Source organism: Zalophus californianus, chromosome 5 (assembly GCF_009762305.2).
Source record: "Zalophus californianus isolate mZalCal1 chromosome 5, mZalCal1.pri.v2, whole genome shotgun sequence".
Taxonomy (NCBI): Eukaryota; Metazoa; Chordata; class Mammalia; order Carnivora; family Otariidae; genus Zalophus; species Zalophus californianus.
The window spans coordinates 90,540,957-90,559,008 of record NC_045599.1 but is presented as its reverse complement, the minus strand read 5'-3'; the positions used below and the strand labels follow the sequence as shown (position 1 = coordinate 90,559,008).

At 44.3% G+C, this 18,052-nt stretch overlaps 1 protein-coding gene across 2 annotated transcripts; it reads right to left on the bottom strand.

The window, feature by feature from the left end:
• Positions 1-5,162: 5,162 nt before the first annotated feature.
• DRD1 (dopamine receptor D1) lies at positions 5,163-9,932 on the bottom strand. 2 transcript variants are annotated; one of them, XM_027604375.2, is made up of 2 exons: positions 9,772-9,932; positions 5,163-8,721 (listed from the first exon to the last, which is right to left on the bottom strand). In XM_027604375.2, the coding sequence occupies exon 2, from the start codon at positions 8,215-8,217 to the stop codon at positions 6,877-6,879; it is 1,341 nt and encodes a 446-aa protein (XP_027460176.1). In that variant the 5' UTR covers positions 8,218-8,721; positions 9,772-9,932; the 3' UTR covers positions 5,163-6,876. The 2 variants fall into 2 exon arrangements, with proteins under 2 accessions (XP_027460176.1, XP_027460177.1); XM_027604376.2 differs by lacking the exon at positions 9,772-9,932 and adding an exon at positions 8,822-9,239.
• Positions 9,933-18,052: the final 8,120 nt, after the last annotated feature.

Below are 18,052 nucleotides of genomic sequence, written 5' to 3'. Positions count from 1 at the left end.
ATTTCCTCTCCCGTGTGAAAGGGTTGGTCACTCACTATCCATGCGCACCAATATGAGAGAGAGCCCTAGTTTGCCGTTTAAATACCGTTCCAATTATTTTCCTGCGATTGTGTCCTTGATGGAGACATCTAACTTAGTAGAGGAGATCAGCCCTTATAACTGCAGCAGGCTAAACCCTAAAGTGAAAATGAAGGTATATGTATAAGCAGCGACCTAAACCTTTTCATAAAGTTATGAATTCACTCATTTCCGAAGTATATTAACTTCAGCACCTCCCGTGTGCCAGGCTGTGCTGGGCACTGAGAATAGAGGGTGGGAAAGGACACAGCCTGTGCCTCCAGGAGCTCCCCTGAGACACAGGAGACGCGACCACACGCGACAAGGATGCACACCCTGCTGCAGGACTCCAGCCTGGGGACGGAAGGGCTGGAGGATTCCCAGTAAGGCTGGCGCCTGAGATGAGGTTCAAACAGATGAAGACAAGAGGAGGAAAGCTGCCCCGAATGCAGGAAGAGCTAAGGGGTGCCCATCCAAGTCTATGTGAGAGCAGTAAACAGTGCCTAGGGCTGCGGGGAGGGGCTTGTACGCTTGCCCAACAATTATCACCAGACCACCTGGCAAACTCTCCAGATGCACTGAAGAGGGCCCCTGCAGAGGGTGGAGGCTACCCCCAAAGCAATTAATTTGACAGCCTGTGGGACCTAGATTCAAACTGGCCCTATCGCTTACTCGCTGTGGGACGTCGGACACACAGCGTGCCCCCTCTGAATATTTGTGATTTTGATGTGTAAAGTGGGGGTGATTATAACGGTACCCACGTCACAGGACGGCTGAGAGGATGGAATGAGACCCCGCATGGACCGTGTGGGGCATGATACGGGAAGATGGTTACTGGCACTCAATAGAATGAGTGGCATTGCCTGGAAGAAAACATTTTCTTTCTCCATACATTTTACTTTCACAACATTCTTTGGTGATGGCGTATTTATTTGCCTATCTGTCTCTACTTCAAACTCCTCAAAGATTGGGACAGAGGTCTGGTTCATTTCTAGCATCCGGCACATGACCTGAATCATAGAAAATGCTCAAAAAAGGTTATTCATTACAAATAGCATCAAATCATATACAAAACACACTTGTGTGTGGATCTGTGTGTGTGTACACAATGATCCTATACAAATATATCAGACCCCAGGGAGCTGCGGGCCTTCAGAGACCACATGGAGATTAGAGAGACCAAAGACATTGGGGAGAGCCTAGCAGACCTACACATCTGTACCAAGGCCCCCAGAATTAGACTTCACTAAAACTGTGGCTTCAACACCCTCTGCTTTGACTTGTTCTTTCTTTCATTCAACAAAGACTTAATGGGCAAATCCTGTACGCCAGACAGTGAGCAGGGTGCTTAGAAATATTTAGAGAGAGGGAAAGAAAATAAAATCCCTTATGCTCTCAAAATGCTCATAATCTAGGGAGAAAGATAAGGAAGTAAGGAGATTATTTCATTATGGCAGGGTAAGCCCTTAGAAAGAAATAAGAGAAGTAGAGGCAGGAATAAGGTGCCAAGGAAGGTCTTCTGCAAGTACGCCCTACTGAATCTTAAAACATTGGTGGGATCAGGCAAACAAAAGCAGCAGGGAAGGGTGTTCCTGGCAGAAGGAATGGCATGTGCAAAAGCGAAGAAGATAAGGAAAGATTTTGTACGCTACCCAGACTGTATGAAGTTCAGAATGTCTGTAGGAACACTGCTAGTGGGATAATGCCAGCGGACAAAGCTCCAGAGGCCACCAGGGGCCTGAAAGAAAAGGGCCTTTTTTGCCTGAAAGTAATTGAGAGTTATTGAAGAATTTTAAGCAAGGGCATAGCACAGTCATCTTTGCATTTTATAAATATCACTCTGTAAGCATTCTAATAGAAAAGAGAATGGAGGTTTGGGAAACGTGTCAGGGGAAATCTATCGGACTCATGTTTTGCCCATGACGGATCTCACATCTAGTATTGTCACACCAAAATAATATCTCAGAAATCATCTCTTCTAACCCCCTTATCACAAAGATGAAAAAACTATTTCAAGGGATGTAGAATAGTTTATCCAAACTACTTATCTTTTTTTTTAAAGATTTTATTTATTTATCTGAGAGAGACACAATGAGAAAGGGAACACAAGTAGGGGGCGCAGGAGAGGGAGAAGCAGGCTTCCCGTGGGGCAGGGAGCCCGATGCGGGGCTCGATCCCAGGACCCTGGGATCACGACCTGAGCCGAAGGCAGACGCTTAACAACTGAGCCACCCAGGCGCCCTCAAACTACTTATCTTTAAAAAAAATTGCAAATGAAGTAAAAAACTCTGCCCCTCAATTCAGCCCTCCCAGGCCCCACTATCTCCTGCCCCTTTGCTAGCATTTCTGCTGGGTGCGTTCCCTTCTGCAGACATAATTCAGGGAAGATCCTCTTCAGTTGCTAAAAACATTTACCAATTTTGAGAGCTAGTAGGATATCTATTCTACGAACATGAGAAAGAATTTAAGTGGTTTTGTACATGGTCACATAGTGATTACAAAGTTAAACCCTTTTAAACCAGAGATTACTCTTGAGCTTCTAATACTATTTAAATTACAACTCCCAAATCTTGAATGATGTAACACTCTAAAGTCCAAATGCTGCTTTCCTCTCTCTCTCTTTTCTTTTAATTCTGTACATCACATGGAAGTTACTTAACATGACAGAAGGCGACCTGGCTAGATTGGCCTGGTAACAAAATCTTAGAGGGGTTCTCTGTGCTATAATACTCACCATCCCCTCAATCCTCTATAAAAATAAACACGTTGATTATGTCATGTTTCTACCCAGGAAATCACAAAGAAATCCACAGAGGTGCATCTAATCTATATAATACTACAATCTCATGATCCCCTGCGTTAGTTCCTTCAAACGACCACAGTAACCAGATCGTGCAGAGCACCAGGTCCTAGTTTTCACAGCTCAGAGGCAACCAGCCATCAGCTCATTATTCCTGAAACAAATTTTGCAAGGTAAGTAGATCTCATAGACTCAAACATCATGGATAGGTTAATTTAGTCAGTATCTAGTGATAAATTAAGGCAGTTGTCTTAACCACGCAGATATTAACAAACACTTGCTTCTGGAATACCAGATACCCAAAGCAAAAGAAAACAGTGTCTGGGATAATCCCAGACTACGAGTCCTAAAGGTCATTTCCATTTGCTTCAAGCCAACATGAGAGACAACACATGAAAAGCAGTTCCATTATTACCAATGCAATAAATATTGTCATCAACCCCTTCAAAGTAGAGATCCAGTAAAGAATCAGTGAGCCCAACATTTCACTGCTCTGTACCCTTATAGACATTAGCTTCATTTAAACCCTCATGAGAACCTGCATGTTTATTCCCATGTCACAAATGGGTGAGCAGGCTCAGAGAAGTACAGACACTTGTTTACTCTCACACAGCCTGAAAGTGGTAGCTGCAAGGTGAACCCATGTCTGTCTGAAACAAAGCCTGTGTTTTCTACCTAACAGGCCCCCATGTGTGAACTGGCTCCGAGGGGGTGGAAGGATCCAGGTGATATGCTGCTGGTGCAGGCCAGGGAGGGAATCAGGCCAGGGCAGGAATCATGATGGAGCCCCAGAGAGTGGAGAAATCAGAAAGTCCCTGAAATTAGATTATGTATTGATTTGCCTTTTGGAGCGATCCCTCCACCGAAGAAGTTGATGCAGAGGTTTTGTTCCTCCCGTTTAATAAATCAGGACAAGTAAGACTCAGAGACTGTCACTGCTTAGATCCCAGGAGAAAGCAGTGACTTTTCCACGCACACCCCAAATCTCCCTGCTGAAGCCCAGGGCTCAGTCCCCCTTCCATAGGACTTCCTGTTGTTCCATCACCTGTAAGAGCTCTGCATCTATTTGACCAGGAAAGGCATCTTCTTAGAAAGGGAAAAAGAACACCTCTTTTAAATTCTCTCTGCCTTGCTAAAGTGTTTCACATATGTTTAGCATTATGAAGCCTTATCGCGATAGCTAAAAATGAAATAAAAATCATAATGTATTTTTGCTTTTATGGTTATAAGTTAAATTCTCTGAAAGATTCTATCAGTAAAATCAACACTTCATAAGATACTTTTATCAATCCTGAGTGCCAGGAACCCAAAGTACAGTCTCATCCACGGTGTACTGAATTTTATAATTCTTTAATAGAGTTTCTAGACATGTCATTTATTTTTCACTCTGCCAATGAAATAAATAGGGAAAGCTTTTGTGCCATGTTTCATTGGCTGGACAATGACAACCCTGAGTATCATAGTTGGTGCTGCTGGACTACTAACTAAGGAACAAAATTAAACTGCAAAGAATAAAGATATCCAAAAAGTCAGGAAGCAGAAAGAAAAGGTATCGTGCTTTATGGGTGTTCATTCTAGATGTGTTCATTATATGCCAAAGCCTGGGGAAGGGAAATATGGAATTTAAAAAGACACCATCTGTTGTGTGATGTTCCAAATTATAAACTTAACCCTTAATTTCTACATCCCCTGCTGTTCAGTCATTCTCCTTCTTCAGGATGAAAAAAAAAAGGTTAGCACATTAACTAAGCAGGTTTAGTAGGACTGATGGATATGCCCCATAAGATATTTTGATAAGCCCAACATCACAACTGTATATTTTCTCCAGAAAGAAATTCTTGTTATATTTTACTCTTAAAACAAACACTACCCATAAATACAGTAGTTGCCATAAGCTGAGGGACCATACAACCCACAGCAAGCCACAGGCTTTTCTGTGATTTTTATATTACTTAATATCTCAGGGCTCTTCGAAAGAAAAAGCAGAGATTTTAGAAAGCTTTCAAATCTGTGAAATGAAAAGTAAAATAATCCTGCAAGTGAAGAGAGTTTCTTTTCAAAAAATATTTTTTTAAGACCAAAAAACCCCACAAGAGTGTGTAGTCCAAGTCAAAAACATTTCCTGTTTAAATATTCAAAGGCAACCTGTGGCATACATAATAGGAGAAATTTCCATTAAAAAGAAAAGCAAAAGTAAGGTATCCTCGAAAATGCCCATGTTTTCTTACTCATAGGTCTGAAATAGCCCCGTTTTTAAAACACACTTAACAAATGCAACACAGCTCAATCAGGATTGATTTGAGTTCACAAAATAATTTTATTATATGTAAGAAAGCATACAGGCAATAAAATGAAGAAACATTCACAATGCATAAATAACACGGACCTGATGCAGGAGATATTTTTCAGTAGATTTCCTTCTTGTTACCCATTTCATCTAAACACTGTGTACATTGCTTATCAACAAGAATACTCTGTAAACATTTCAAAGAAATTCTCTTGAAATGCCCCCACATGAATGAGTATCTGGCAAAACAGACTCATGATACTTTATACAGTTGAGATGATGAGATAGGAACTTGATTCCAAAGCACAGAGAAGGAGCTAGCCTTTGTCAATAGAGATTCTGGTGGCTTTGGAGCACTTAACACACCCAAAGAGAAGGGGTCTCCTTTTATTTCCACCAAGAGAAGTGTCTAACTTGAGGATGATAATGAGGCACTATTCGTTAGTATACTATTAACATTTAGACTTAAAAAAAAAATCAATTCTAAATTCAGATTAAAGCACTACAAAAAGTCGCCCCACTGAGTGGTGTGATTTGACCTGGTAAGATGGAGATGCAGGATTTGACCTTTGTCTGTTGGTGAGACTGTTATAACCCAAATATTAAGGAAACCTACTGTCTTCACTACACGTATCTAACCAGGACAGCCACTTGTTGGTTCAGAAAAACTATCTGACACTGAAATGAGAAAGACGCAAAAGGCCAAGTATTTTACATAAATACAAAGTGGCACATACTTTTTATTACCACCTAAGGTCATAAATCTCAAGTCAGGTCCTTCTGAAGCTGGCTTTTATTTAAGATTATTTACAGAACTGCAAATCTTTCTCCTGGGAAAGTCTCTGTCATTTAAAAAAATTTGAACACAATAGTAGCTATGCCTTTTTAAGTTTTTCAAAATCTTTCTAGAAAAAAAAACATTCACAGCATTTGTCAATTCTCACCTCGTGTTTATTAATGCCAATGAATTTTAAAGAAGTATCACAACTTCATTTCCTATCAGTCTTTGCTGTTTCTGGAAGTTACCCATGAGCATTTAGAATCTCAGAGTTTGTCTGTTTGTTTCATTGGCCAATAAAGTGCTAGTTAGATGGACGAAATGTGATTGTAAGGTCTCAGATAATTCATTAGTTTATCCTATGACATCTGATAAATATAGATTTATTTAATAAATTTAAAATATCCATATAATACAATAAATAAATAAAACCATTATCAACAAAACATCTCTCAAGTCTGGAAAAAAAATCCCACCCCTACTGTAAGGCTCAATTATTTTTTAGAAATAATTTATGAAGGCATGCACCTACCTTTACAATCTGAAAACTCTGCTTGGACCAGTGTTAGCACCTGTTTGTACACAGCAAACTCGACCCTTCTCATTTCCTTCCTGGAAAGGATTTATTTTTTAAGCAATGCTGTTCATTGTTGATTCTGTGCCCTATTTTTTAAGTCCTAAGATAAGAATCAGTTTCTAAAAATAATTTTGGAGCCAAAGACATGTCCCTGTGAACATTCACTTCACATATGTCCCTCTTTGATTCACTATGAACAACACAGAAAACACACTGAAATGTATTTTAAAATATAGTTAGTGTGTTTAAGGAAAAGCAGCAGAGGAGGGCTTGCCTGACATCTGAGTCTCACCACACCTTGGTTTCCTAACAGCAAGCCACTGAAAATCTCCTCCAGTTTTTGGGATGAGCCTGTCTGGCCGGATTCATCTCAGGGTTCAGGTTGGATGCTGTCCGTTTTGTGTGATAGGCTGGATCTTCTCTAGAGAGACATCGGTGTCGTAGTCCAATATGACAGATAGGGCCGGGGACAGCTTCTCCAAGGGTTTGGCCATTCCACCTGCCTCCTCCTTCTTCAGGTCCTCAGAGGAGCCCACTGCATGTGGGATCAGATAAACCAGATTGCAGTCCTTGGAAATGGAGCCTCGAGGCTCGTGATGGCTGGAAAATACCACAGCCCCATTGTTATTGATGCTAACCGTCTCTATGGCATTATTCGTGGTAGGGCAAAGTCTGTAGCATCCTAAGAGAGTTGAAAATGCCTTCCGAAAATCAGCATTAAAGGCATAAATGATGGGGTTCAAGGAGGAATTAGCCCACCCAAACCACACAAACACGTCAAAGGTGATGGAATCAATGCAGAAGGGCTTGGTCTCCCCAGACCCACAGAAGGGCACCATGCAGTTCAAGATGAAGAAAGGAAGCCAGCAGCACACAAAGACCCCCATGATCACGGACAGAGTCTTCAGAACTTTAGTTTCTCTTTTGAAGGACATCTTAAAGGAGCTTTCTGGTTGAGAACACTCCACTGGGTTTCCATTACCTGTAGTGGTCTGGCAATTCTTGGCATGGACTGCTGCCCTCTCCAAGGCCGAGATGCGCCGTATTTGTTTCTGGGCGATCCTATAGATCCTGGTGTAGGTGACAATCATGATGGCCACGGGGATATAAAAGCTTATCAGGGAGGATGAAATGGCATATGTCCTGCTTAAGCTGGAATCACAGTTGTCCAGGGTCTCACCCAGGGAAGTGGCATTGCCGTCAGAGGAGCTTGTGGGTTTCGCCTTGTGCCAGCTGAGCTGTACTGGGATGAAAGAGATGAGTACAGACAAGGTCCATGCCACGCTGATCAGGATGAAGGCTGCCTTGGGGGTCATCTTCCTCTCATACCGGAAGGGGCTGGAGATGGCCCAATACCTGTCCACGCTGATCACACAGAGGTTGAGGATGGACGCGGTCGAGCACATGATGTCAAAGGCCACCCAGATGTTACAGAAGGACCCAAAGGGCCAGAAGCCAGCAATCTCCGCCACCGCTTTCCAGGGCATGACCAAGACAGCCACCAAGAGATCCGATACGGCCAAGGAGATGACAAAGAAGTTGGTCACCTTGGACCGCAGGTGTCGGAACCTGATGACAGCGGCACAGACCAGTGTGTTCCCCAGGAGTGTGGACAGGATGAGCAGAGACAGGAAGCAGGCTGTAAGGATGCGGAAGGAGAAGTCTCTCTCTACCACCAGCCCAGCCCCATCCATAGTAGAGGTGTTCAGAGTCCTCATCTTGCGGAGGGAGAGCACATAGGGGGCTCTGACACCCTCCAGTTCCTAAGCAGGGATGAGGGGTCAGTCCCACCTGCAGGAGTTCTCACTCACCAGGCAGCCCCTGGCACAGCCCCGACGGCTCCCCGAGGTGGAGGACCTCACCAGCATTCCATCAGAGGGCTGCAACAATTGCGTGGCAGGAGCCTGCCCTTGGCAACCCAAGTCAGTCCCTTGGAAGGCCCCTCTTGCTTGTTACGACTGTCTTCTGACTCCCTTGCTCCAGGTCACTGTCCTGTTGACCAGCTGGCCCTTCAATTCTCCATGGAAGGCATTGGCTTTTTAGCATATTCTAAGCTATCAAACCAGAGACTCCCAGGCCTCTGCGGATCTAGGCAACCGTAGTCATATTTTGGGGCTGTTGCCTCTCTGGTGGCGACGGAATTCTCCCCTTTTGAAGGTGCAGCTGAAAATACATGCCTCACTCCTCCAAGCCCCTGGCTCCACCGCAGCTCCCCAAACGCCCTAAAAAAGCAAAAAGAAAGCAAAGGTTGTTCGCCAGGACTTGAGCCCATCGCAGCTTTATCAGTATCAAATCCACTTCGACTCAGTCCGAGCCACCTACCTTGCCTTGAGGTTGTCTCTCTCAAAGCCCCTGGAGCTCGGAAAGCGGGCTTTGCTAGGCGCCGCAGCTCCGCAACGCCCAGGAGGTGCGCCTGACTCCTGCCCCGCGCGCGCAGCCGGGGTCTGGCTCCTGATGGCGCAAAAATCGCAGGGCAGGTTTGGGAAATGTTCCCAGGCCAGGTCCCCCGGGGCCGGCGCTGCCCTACTGCCTCCAAAGGCTAATGATTGTTTAAAGCCGAGGACACCCGGGAAAAGGGCTCCCGGGCGCTCGGCGCATCCTTGAGAGAGGGTACCTCCAGGACTAGTCACTTGGAGAGCTTCTTTCCTTTGCTGCCTTTTTCCCAGAACCGAGCGCCCGGGCGCCCCTCGGGTGGCCTCTGGCCCTTCGGGGCAGGGCTCTGCGCCTCTCCGCCGCACTATCCGCTAGCTCCCGGGAGCCCGTGGGAACGCCAGGCAGAGAGCGCCGAGCTGGCAGCGGCGGGCTCACGGGCCAGCCGGGTTCCCGCGGGGCACAGCCCACCCCGCCCGCGCGTCCCCTCCCCTGCCCTGCCTGGGGGCGGGCTTTGCTTGACAGGCAGAGTTGCGGGCGACAGCCGCACGTGGTCCGTTGGATGGTGCCGCGGGCGAAACGGGGGGCGGGGGACGCCCAGGTGAGCGCTCGCACGCCCTGGGGTACCGGCTAACGCGCGGACCCTCGGACCCCTGGACAGCACGCGACAGGGCCCGCCAGACGTTAGTACCTCGAGTAAGCCCGAGACGCCTGAAAGCGAAGCTCGGCCGACCGACATTCATTGGGGTCGACCCCACGCCCTTCCCAAAGACCGAAGCAAGCAGGGACCCTGCCCACTCACCCACGCACACCAAGCCCTGGAACGGCTGGCGTCCGACCTGCGCTGTCTCCAAGTGTCCCCCAACTAGGGTGAGGAATGCCCCGCCGGCGCCCGTACTCACCGCTCTCGGAGAGGGCTCGGCACTGCGGCGCGCCTGGCAGGTGCGATCCGCTGCGCCCGGAGGCCGCTCACTTCCCGCTCCGCGGGGACAGCCGGCGCGTCGCGGGCTGCGGTCAACGCCGGACTGCAGCCGGTGCCCCGCGCCGGGAGAGCGCCCCAACATCAGCACCACGAGCTCGGCAGGCCCGGGGCGCCCTCTGCCGGCGGCGGCGGCTTCCCACGGCACCGCTGCACCCTCACAGGTACAGACCTCACCCGCACCGGCTCCCGGGTTCACGCGGGACCCGCGCCCGGACCGGCATTTCCCCGACCACGACTGCCAAAACCTGGAAAGGGGGATGCGTAGTATTCCTCATTTAGGACTCATTCTACTAAAAAATGCCAAGAATGAAAAAGTCCTTTTGCTGGCTCTGCATTCATTGAATCGGTATATTTTCCTGAGCACTCATTGCGTGCCAAGAGCAAGGGCGATAGGGTGAGCAAGATGCAAGCTTTACTCTCAAAAAGACGAGACAGAACTGGCATTTACTGAGCTACCTCCGTGTCCCGGGCACACACCTTACGTTGTTCACCCCTTAAAACAATCCCTTCTCATAGGCCTGGTCATCTCCACTTTGCCCAAGTGGAAAATGAGGTTCAGAAAGGTGTTCAAAGTTACAGTTAATGTAGGTGCTGGCTGCCTGACTCCCGCCTGCGTGTTCTTTTCACTTACGTGTCACTGCCTACTAGGGAGCTCAGGCTCTAGTGTCAGAGCCAACGAACTAAATAAGTAATTACCAACTGGTCTAAAATAGAGCTCAGGGCAAAATGGAGGCAAGAGAGCCCTAGTGGAGAAGGACCTCCCCGGCTTCTTCCCAGCTGCCCTGGACAAAGCCTCACAGGTCAGACTTCGAACGAATTTGTACATTAAGTGGCACCATCGCCGTGCCTTCCTGGGCAAGGGGAGTCCATGTCAGACTGTCTGGCTTCCCGCCCTTACCCTGCCCTGCGGGCTGTGTGGGCTCTCTCTTCCCTGGGCTTGGTTTCTTCCTCTGTAAAACGGTGATGGCATAGCAGGATTGTTCTAAGTATTAAATGAGATGATGTTTACAGAGGGCTTGGCACTGAGCCTAGATATTCAGCCCCCCATGGGCAGAAATCCCTGGGGGCTCATTAGAAAACCAATAGCCTTGCCTCCTTGAGAACCCGGCACCACATTGGAAGCTACAGTTTTCTCTGTAAAAACCCAGAACCTGAGTAATAATTCCATTAAATTAACCAGTACAACCTGCACCTTGGTTTTAAAGGAAAGGACTGTCTTCCCGGGGCAGACCATCCTGTGCCTCTGCCCCCAGCTCTGTGCGCCCACCATCAGCCTCGCCATCACACCCAGCAACACCATGAGTCATGAGTCAAAATCACAGACAATTTTGCCACACACGTGCCCAAAGAACCACATTCTTATAGAGCCGTAAGCCATGCCTAACATAATACTTCCAGATCATTTTCCTTAAAGCAGGCATTCCCCCACGCTTCTTGACTTCATCTTTCTTTCCCTTTTATGAATAAGTACAAATTAAATGTATGCTTCTGATTCAAGATGGTCATGTGGGCTTGAACATTTAACTCCCCACATTCTACCCACCCCATCCTGAAATGTTTCCCGTGCATTCCACCTGGAGATACACACGGAGGAGAAATTCAGCATTAACCCTGGAAAACAGGAAAAAAGTGAGGTCCTTTTTCCAAGATAAAGGGCAGATGGGATTGGACGAGAGGAGGGAGGACTTCCCTGGCATTCTCCATATGGGAAGAAAACTCCAAAGGAACACACTACCAAGATCGAGGTAACAGACGCTGGAGGCCAGGATAAGGCCAGTTGAGAAGTGCCCCCAATGCCCAAGTCCTCGCAGAGCCAATAACCCCGGCAGAGCCCACCGCTCTTTAAATTAAAACAAGGATGACAACTACAAACAGAATACCCAGACCCCCAGAGTCTCATCTATAGAAAGCCCAGTGGTGACTGCTCAGGTTCCAGATGGCATCACATTTAATGATATACCAGTCCACTGGCCAAAAAAATACTTGATATGAAATTTAACTTTTACCCAAAAGCTCGTTGGAAACAAACGACATTCATAACATACTCCTTCCCATCCTCATTTCTCTCAAGCTAGGCAGTTGCTCAAAAAAAAAAAAAAAAAAAAAACTCTCTTTCTTTACTTGAAAAATCCCCTAAATTCTTTCCAAACTAGTCCAAGCTGACCTCAGTCATTTTCTCTCAACTCATTCCCCGGACAGGTCTAGGTGATCAAATCAACATACATTACTTCTATAGTGGTCGAGGGGTCTTTCTCATCCACAAGTCAATGTCTGCCATTTTCAATGTCAGAACATCAAATGTCCTCCTTACCTGTAATGCACAAAAAGGCTCAGGAACCCAGCTAGAGAAGGAGGGAAGAACCTGTGAATACCCAAGGGGGTGATTTTTGTTTCCTGTCAGCAGGAAACCAGGAGAGTTGAACAATTTCTCGTGATTCCAAGACAAACACCTGAGATCTTGTTCTAGCAGACTTAGTTCACTGATTTTTGAACATGATTGCCGAGGGAACAGAAAAGAGTAAAATGTAGCTTAAATCCCATGGTTTTTTTTTTTTCTTTCACTTTGCAGAGTGTGAATTTCAGAGGAACTTACAATTTGGCTAGAGATTTCGGCTTTCTTCCATTTTTTTCTCTCTTGAAGCCAAGGTGAAACAAAGGCTTCCGTTTTGTTCTATAAAAATCTCCCCCACAAACATCAAGAACAGGAATATAAATGCAAGCAGGTATTAGCATTAGATCATGCTGGGAATGTAAACCCAAACACAAAAGCACCTTTATTTCCCAAATTGGCATGTCTTTTAAGCACCGCTGTGATTTATGCACTGCAGGAAGGAGGAAGTTAAAATGATGCTTTTCAACAAATTTTTAGAGTTTGTAAATCAATACAAAAGGCACATTATCACAGGGCTATCTTAATCTCATAAAAGAATAAATAAACAACTGAACTGTCAGGTATAACAAAGATACATTTGGGAGGCTTTGGGATTATTAAAGCTGATTTTATACCAAAAATTACTGTTTATAATGTCAATGAAAAAAAAAGAATAAAGCTTGACTGACCTTGACTAAGTAACTAGAATGCTTGTTTTCTACCATAAATATAGCATCTCTGAAATTCCTAATCCCATGTCATATTTTCTTTTCCTATAGTTACTATACAATTCCAAAATCAACACGATTAAAAATTTTGAAATCAACAAACATTACTTGGTATAGTGGTTGAGATATAGTTCGGCACACATCATGAGCTTTCTATTGTTGCATATGTTCCTATGTTCGTGGTTCCCTTTTTCCTCTCGCTCTTTTTCTACCTTCGTTAAGCTTAACTGAATAGTTTTTATTTTATCTCCTGGTATTGCCTTATGTTCTATAATTCTTTGTTATTTTCATGGTGGCTTTAGAGTTTACATCATATATAAGATTTTTATGATAGAATTTATATAATATAGATCTATATAAGATGCATGCATTATATATGAGTATATATAATCTGTATTATGTATCAGTATAGGATATATATATATATATATCTTATCTTGTGTCTTTTCCAAAGCCTATCTTCAAGTGATAGTATATCATTTCATGTATGTACAGTTAAGAATCTTACAATAATATTCTTCCGTGTCTCCCCTGCCAGTCTTTCTTAATGCTGTTGTTGTCATACATTTTACTTCTATATGTGACATAAACCCTATTAATACAGTTACAAGTTTTCTTTAAACAGCTAATTATCTCATAGATTTAAATAATAAGAAAAAATATATTAGTTACCCCTGTGCCATTTCTTTTTTTTTTAAGACTATTTATTTGACAGAGACAGAGAGAGAGCAAGTACAAGCAGAGGGAGTGGCAGGCAGAGGCAGAGGGAGAAGCAGGCTCCCCACTGAGCCAGGAGCCCGATGCGGGGCTCCATCCCAGGACCCTGGGATCATGACCTGAGAGGAAGGAAGACGTTTAACCGACGGAGCCTCCCAGGCATCCTATCCCTGTACCATTTCTGATGCTCTTCATTCTTTTGTGTAGATTCCTACTTTCATCTGGTACCATCTTTCTGCTTGCAGGACAACCTCTGACTTGTCTGGTAGTGCAGGTCTGCTAGTGATTGATTCTTTCAGCTTTTGTATCTCTGAAAAGTCTTTACTTTGCCTTTGTTTTTGAGAGTATTTTTGTTATTTTTGTTCGGGTTAGAATTCTAGATCAACAGATCTTTCCTCTTAGTGCTTTAAGAGGTTGGCCACTGTCTTCTCACTTGTATTGTTTCCAGTGAGAAATCTGCTGTTACCTTTACCCAGGTCCCTCTCTACCTAACACGTCTTTTTACCCCTGGGTGTTTTCAAGATGTTTTTTTCTCTATCGCTGGTTTTGATCAATTTAATCAAGATGCACCTTCGTGTAGTTTTCTTCAAACTCTTGATGTGCTGGAGATTTTGTTGAGTTTTTCAGTTCTGTGGGTTTATAGTTTTTGTCTAATTTGGAAATTTGGGTGCTATTATCCCTTCAAGTATTTTTTTTCTGTCTTCTCCTGTTCTCTTTTTCAGGTGCTTTAATTACATATATATTTGACTGCTTGAGGCTGGCGTACACCTCACTGATGCCCTTCTGTTTCATTTATTCTTTTTCCTCAGTGTTTCATCTGGGGTAGTTTCTATTGTTGTATCTTTAAGTTCACTATTTTTTTTTCTTCAATGTCTAGTCTGTTGTTAATCTCATCCAGTGTATTTTTCATCTCACATTTTGTAGTTTTTATCTCTATTAGTTCATTTTGCATCTTTTTTTTTACATCTCCTATGTCCCTACTTTACTTTCAGACTCTATGAAATATACTTACAACTGTTTTCATGTCCCTCTTTGCTAATTCTAACCTCTATGTCAGTTCAATTGATTGCTGTTTTTCCTTATTATAGGTTGTATTTTTCTAATTCTTTTCATGCTTGGTAATTCTTGATTGGATGCCACATACTGTGAATTTTATCTTGTTGAGTGCTAGCTAGATCTTTTAATATTCTTACCAAGATTCTTGAGCTTTGTTCTAGAACACATTTATACTTAAAGACAGTTTGATCCTTTCAGATATTGCTTTTAAGTCTTGTTAGGTAGAACCAAAGCAGAGTTTAGTCTGGGGCTAATTATTTTCCATGACTGAGGCAAGATTCCTTTGTGTACTCTACCAAACATCTTGTGAATTTTGAGGTTTTCCAGTCTGGCTGGTGGCAACAAGAACTGTTCCTGGCCCTTATGAGTTCTGGATACTCTTCCCCATAATCTGCACACTCCCATTTCCTCATATCATGCACCAACTGGCTCTCTGCTGAATACTCAAAAGGACTCTGAAGGTATCTGGAGTCCTCTCTCTCTCTCTCTTTCTCTGCAGGTCTCTATTCTCCAATAGTCTGTTCTGCAACCTCTAGATGCCTTGGTGTCCCTAGACTTGCAGTTCTGTCTCTTTAACTCAAGGAGTCCACCAGATTCCACCTCTGTTCCCCTTCCCCACACCCTGGCCTGGAAATCCTCTTGAGTCAGTAAGCTAAGGTGGTTGTAGGGCTCCACTCATTAGTCTCCCCATCTCTCCAGGATCACTGTCCTTTGTTGCCTGATGTCTGGTATCTTGAAAACCATTGTTTTGTGTGTTCTGCCCATTTTATTACTTGTTCCAGATGGGAGGATCAATCTAGGCCTTGTTACTCCATCTTGTTTGGAAATAGAAGTATTCACACTTTGGATTTCAAATCTAAAAAAACAAAGGAATGTAAGCAGTCAAGGGAGATTGGGATTGGAAGTGGAGACTTGTTGGGTGCCTGGGTGGCTCAGTTGGTTAAGTGACTGCCTTCAGCTCAGGTCATGATCCTGGAGTCCCAGGATCAAGTCCCGTATCGGGCTCCCTGCTGAGCAGGGAGTCTGCTTCTTCCTCTGACCCTCCCCCATCTCATGTGCTCTCTCTCTCTCTCTCTCTCAAATAAATAAATAAATAATAATGAAATAAATTAAAAAAGGAAAACCCTCTTAAAAAAAAAGGAAGTGGAGACTTGTTAAACAATACTGATTTTCTTTTTTTTTCTTTGCACCCCAAAACTGCTACTGACCCATGGCTCTGGGCTGCCACAAGCACTAGATCTATCTCTGGCCCATGTGTTATTATGGCTCCAGAATTTTCCCTTTCCCTCGCCTACACCCCTCAGTCTTGAGAGATATATGGAATCAGTTTGGACCCACATGGCCTTCTAGGGCTGTGGACAGAGTCAACTCTGAGAAAAGTTAGAGGGCTTACAAATGCCATCCTGCGTTCCATAAATATTTATTGAGTGCCTATTATTGGCCAAGTACTTTTCTAGATGCTGAGAATGCAGCAGCAAACAAAGCAAACATCCTTGTCTCACAGAGTTTATATTTCTATAATAAATGATAGATACATTTCACACAACACAATATAAACTTGCTATGAGTTTCAATTTTGTTGAAAAAAAAACTCATGCTCTTACTAGCAAAATCATAAACTAAGACAGGCTAATTTAAGAAAGTTGTTTATACTGAGTAAATATAGAATCTATTGAAGCCCTTGAAAAGTCTTCTTTAGGCCATTTACAGAAAACATGAAGCCCAGGGGATACACTTTGCAGAGGAATTGCTGATTTGTCTGTTGGGTCCACGAGACCATATATGAGTGGCGAGCCTCAGAGAATCCTTCACAACAGAATTCATTAGCTAAGGCCCTTCTCCCAGCCTACCTTTGCCATTGGGTAAGTTACTTCCCCTCACCACATAATCACCAGCCAGTCTTACCGCCGCCCCCTGGCCAGCAGCTGTGAGAAGACAGCATGGGTGATGGTAGAAGGAGCAATGAGTCAGACAGGCCTGGCTCTGAATCTTGGCTCTGCTAATATCTAGCTGTGGGACCTTGGTCAAGTTCCTTCACCTTTCTGGCCTCCTTTTTCACCCCCCTGAAAATGTAAATACTACTATTTACCTTCCAAGTTTGTTGAGATTAAATGAGACCCCAGCTACAAAATGTCAGGTTGGTAGGTGGAGATTAGGAAATGTTCCCTCACTTTACATTCTGTCTTAGCAAACACTGTTTTTCAAGTGTCATTTGTTGAGCTTTGCCAGCTCAGCATATGGTAGCCTGCCCCCTGTAGCTAAGTGGATGGACAATGATCTGAGGATGCTTTCTTCCTAAGATCTGAATCTTAAGCAGGAGGACAGAGAAGTTGAAAACATTTGGTGGTCATTCATCCCACTGGCCCTGACTGGACTGTTTCTGCTGTGAAATTTCATGTAACTCTTGCTCCCAGAGAGCGCTTTGCTCCCCATCCACTCCCTGGCCTATCCTGCATCTTCCCTTCTGTTCAGTGTTACCTTTCCAGGGAATTTCCTTTCATTTAGGTTAGCCATAGTGAATTTCTGTTGCTTACAACCAGAGAGCTCTATCTGATGAGCAAAACAAGAAGGAAAAAACCAACAAAAATCCATATTTCATGTTTTATTTGGATTTAAATCAACTAGAGCCACCAGTTTTACTTGCTTGGCCAACAGGGAGGAATATTAGACATAGGACATGCCAGAGTTTTCCTAATTAACAGAAGAGCCTGTATATTCTGTGTAGCAGTAGGTCTTCCCAATGACTTATTTCATTTAAAGCCATCATTCCCTATAACAAACACAGTCAATTGATTAAGTGAATACATAGTATATTTACCTGCTTCCAGTGATCCTTAGAGTTGCCCCCACCACCCGTACCTGGAACCCTTGGAACTAACATGCACTGAATCCCCACATTTTGGACACTGGAATTTATCTAATTGACCGTTTCTCCAAAGAGTAGAAGCATCCATCCCAACTTTTGGAGGCTGGATTGGGACCAAGGGAGGCTTCCCGGAGAAGACAACCCCCAATCTCATTGTAAAGTAAAGGTAGGAATTATCCAGATGAAGAAGGAGGGAAAGGTATGTTTGGCAGAGGAAACAATAATGAAAAGACTTGGAGGAAGTGATGGTGTCAGAGAAGAGTGGAGAAACGACAGACGAGGCTGGAAGATGGCAAGACATATAAAGAGGGCCCAGCCCTGCTTTGGAAACCCAAAGTATTTTTAGGGTCAGTGTGTTTTTAGTCAGAGGCTTATGGGGGTCTCAACATATCCAATAGGCCTTGTGTTCATGAGGCAGAGAAGCTAGAGCTGAAGCCCCCATATATCTCAGTGGCTCTAGTTT